At 47.7% G+C, this 3,387-nt stretch overlaps 1 protein-coding gene across 1 annotated transcript; it reads right to left on the reverse strand.

Moving 5' to 3' along the window:
• Window positions 1-2,316: 2,316 nt before the first annotated feature.
• LOC120859897 (interferon alpha-2-like) lies at window positions 2,317-2,902 on the reverse strand (the record flags this gene model as incomplete). Its single annotated transcript, XM_040235813.1, is given in 2 exon segments — window positions 2,317-2,382; window positions 2,384-2,902. Coding segments are annotated over 2 exon segments (585 nt in total), but the record flags the coding sequence as incomplete, so codon positions are not given.
• Window positions 2,903-3,387: the final 485 nt, after the last annotated feature.

Raw genomic sequence — 3,387 nt, forward strand, 5'->3', positions numbered from 1 at the left:
GAACTTCCTTGGATTGCATTGTCCCCAGGCACCTCTTGCCCTGCTCTCTGATAACTTGCTGGGTCCTACACAAGTCTGCAGCTGTGACGGGGGTGACCGTCGCCACGTCTAGGACTCTGCAGGCTGCTGTGGTGTGAGCATCTCCCATGCTGGGGACACAGCTGGTGGCCAGGCCTTTATGCTCTGTCTCTGCTCTCAGCATCCGCTTCAGTCTTCTCCTTCTCTGAAAAGGAATGTTGTGGAGAAGCGCTTGCCTCAGTGCAGCTCATCTGTGTTGTTCCGTGTCCTGAGGATCCGCTGCTGCTCCACAGAACGCTTTAAACATCTCAGTTCTCCTTCCAAGTTCTCAAGCTGCTGCTGACTTTCAACTCCAAGTTTCCGGTGCTTTGGGGTTTTTTCAAATGAGATTCCTGAACCAGGTGAGTTCCTCCTAGTGCAACCAGCACATGGACTAGCCTAGTGAGACACTCAGAGGAGAAGGCAATGGCCACCCACTCCAATACTCTTGCCTGGAAAATCCCACGGACAGAGGAGCCTGGTAGGTTGCAGTCCATGGGGTCTCAAAGAGTCGGACACGACTGAGTGACTTCACTTTCACTTTTTACTTTCATCCATTGGAGAAGGAAATGGCAACCCGCTCCAGTGTTCTTGCAGGGATTGCGGAGCCTGGTGGGCTGCCATCTATGGGGTCGCACAGAGTCGGACATGACTGAAGTGACTTAGCAGCAGCGGACGCTCAGAGGAGCCCTTGGTGTCACCACCATTGTTCACTGTGGGGCGGGGTTCCCTCTATTTACTGTGTTTCTCTGGGAGGCTGGACAGCCTGGACCTGCAGTGCTTGGCAGGCAGAGCAGCTGAAGTCATAGGAGAGTGTCTGACAGAGCTAGAACTTGCACTCAGGTTCTGCTTTGAGTTAGTGGTTTGCAGTTGTAAGGAGAAATTGATAACCAGAAACCGTAATGGAGGACACAGCTGTGTGAATGGAGAGGACGCCTTCATGCAGAGTGAATGCAGAGAGCATGCCTGGGATTTCTGCACTGGGAGGAAATGATGAGGATTACGGTGCATCCTCCTAGAAGTCAAGGGTAGGCACTCCTTTGAATGAATTATTTAAAAGTTTAGCGATGACATGTGCGTTTAATATTTATAAATAAGCTTGAGAAACCCTCTTACTTCCTTAGAGTCACATTTATCAGGCAGCTGCTGGTTCCACATGGCCTCTCTTAGCTGTCTCTGCAGTCCCCAGCCTACCTTGTTCTTCTTGCCTCCATTTGAACAGTTCAGGAAGACTCTCTTATCAGGAGTGGCCAAGTGTAGAAATCTCCCCCTTCCTCATCCTACTCCAGGATCCTAGATTCCACATATGCAGATTGACCTCCCATGATGTATGTGCTGATGTTGCCGCTGCTGTCGCTAAAGTCGTGTCCGACTGTGCTACGCCATAGACGGCAGCCCGCTAGTCTCCACCGTCACTGGGATTCTCCAGGCAAGAACACTGGAGTTGGTCGCCATTGCCTTCTCCAATGCATGAAAATGAAAAGTGAAAGTGAACTCAATCAGTCGTGTCCAACTCTTAGCCACCCCGTGGACTGCAGCCAACCAGGCTCGCCTGTTGCTGGGATTCTCCAGGCAAGAGTACTGGAGTGGGTCGCCAGTGCCTTCCGCACATGATGTATGTGGTTCTCCACTAACCCTTGAAGGCGCTCCGGTTCTTACAGGCCCCAAGCAGGCACCTGAGTCCATGACCTGGGCCTTTCTCCACTCATCTCCCTCCCTCCTCTAGTCTGTGTCTCAAGAAGCACATTCAGTCCCTCCTCACATTGTCCATTGTTCCTTCTATGACCCAGGGTGGGTGACCCCGTTCCCTCTTTATTAAGGTGAATTCAGTATAGGTTTATCTTGTAGGATCAGCCTTTGGTTTGGTTATATTCACAGGTGTGTGCAAGTCAATTTGTGTTTTTCAAATTACTTTTATTTTCTCTATTTAAAAACAAAAGTAGTCTTATACAAAATAGAGTACAAAGCAAATATCTTATGAATGATAAAGATTTAAATGCTATGAACAGCCTAAATATTTCTGATAACTTAAATAAATAAATATATATTACAACTTTTTAAGATATAGAAAATGGATTCTTAAATCTCTTTTGAACAGTTATGGTAACAAAACTTTTAACTTACATTTAAATAATCCCATATATTAGCTATTACTTATATTTCCTCTGACACAAAAATAGAGTTAAAGTTTGCACTTTGAGTGTTAGAAAATAGCCATTTAGTTGGCCAGATGAACTGTTTCCAGATTCAACGTCTTCTTTATTTCCCGAGTTTTCCGATGAGCTTGTTGGCAAAGACCAAGCACCTTCTGATTTCCACGCTGACAAACCTCCCAGGCACAGTGGCTGTATTCTTTCTCTTTGAGATACACACTGATTTGCTGGAAGTAACTCTTCACAGCCAATCTGGAGTTCTCACTGCCTAGAGGTGACTGTTCCTGCGTCTTTCCCTCCCTCAGACACGCGTCCAGGTCCTCCAGCTGCTGATCAAGTCCCATGAGGAATCTGTCCATGAGGCTCTCGTCCCGACCTGCAGAAGAGCCCGTGGTGCTGAAGAGCTGGAAGGTCTGCTGGAGCAACTCGTGCACAACAGCTGTGGCTTCTGTCTTCTCAAGCCTGGTCCTGTGCACCAGGGTCTGAGGAAATCTGAAGTCAGTCCTGTCCCTCAGATAGGACGCAATGGACACCCTCTCCATCTGACTCCAACGTGTGAAGCTTTCCAGATTGCCGTGGCTGGCAGGCAGCTCACAGCCCAGGGAGCACGTGGGGCTGGAGCAGAGCATCATCAGGGCCAGCAGCCCAGAGACCGGGAGGGCCACTGGGATGCTGGGGGCTTGCAGGACTGCCTGCAGGGGAGGTCTAGGCAAGTTCTGAGGGCTTGGGGTGATGGGTGGCTCCTAAAGAGTGAGTCGAGAAACTTTCATTTTCTGGGTTTTTCCGCATTTGCCCTTTCCTTTTTTTTTCTACTCTTTGTAAGGAAATCAATAAAAGTGCTAATTTTTGCCGTGAGTGCCTAGATGGGGACATCAAATAATGCGTGCCACTGTGGTTGATAGCCACACAGACTTATATTATGCTTTTCACACCTCCTTAGTTGTTCCTGGGAGAAGAGTCTGGTCAAAATCAGAGAAGGAAGAAATATTCATACAAATGTGGCTTTTCCAGGTCAGCAAGAAATGTTCAGTATGAAAACAGCTTATAAGAGAAGCTTTTGGTTTTTCTCATTTTTTCCTCATTTACCCTTTTCCCGCTTCTTTAAAAAATTTCATTGTGTATGTACCTTTACGATTTCACCTGAGTAGGCCTTAAGCTCCCTGGAGACATTATCAGG

This window comes from Oryx dammah, unplaced genomic scaffold (genome assembly GCF_014754425.2).
Source record: "Oryx dammah isolate SB20612 unplaced genomic scaffold, SCBI_Odam_1.1 HiC_scaffold_4180, whole genome shotgun sequence".
NCBI lineage: Eukaryota > Metazoa > Chordata > Mammalia > Artiodactyla > Bovidae > Oryx > Oryx dammah.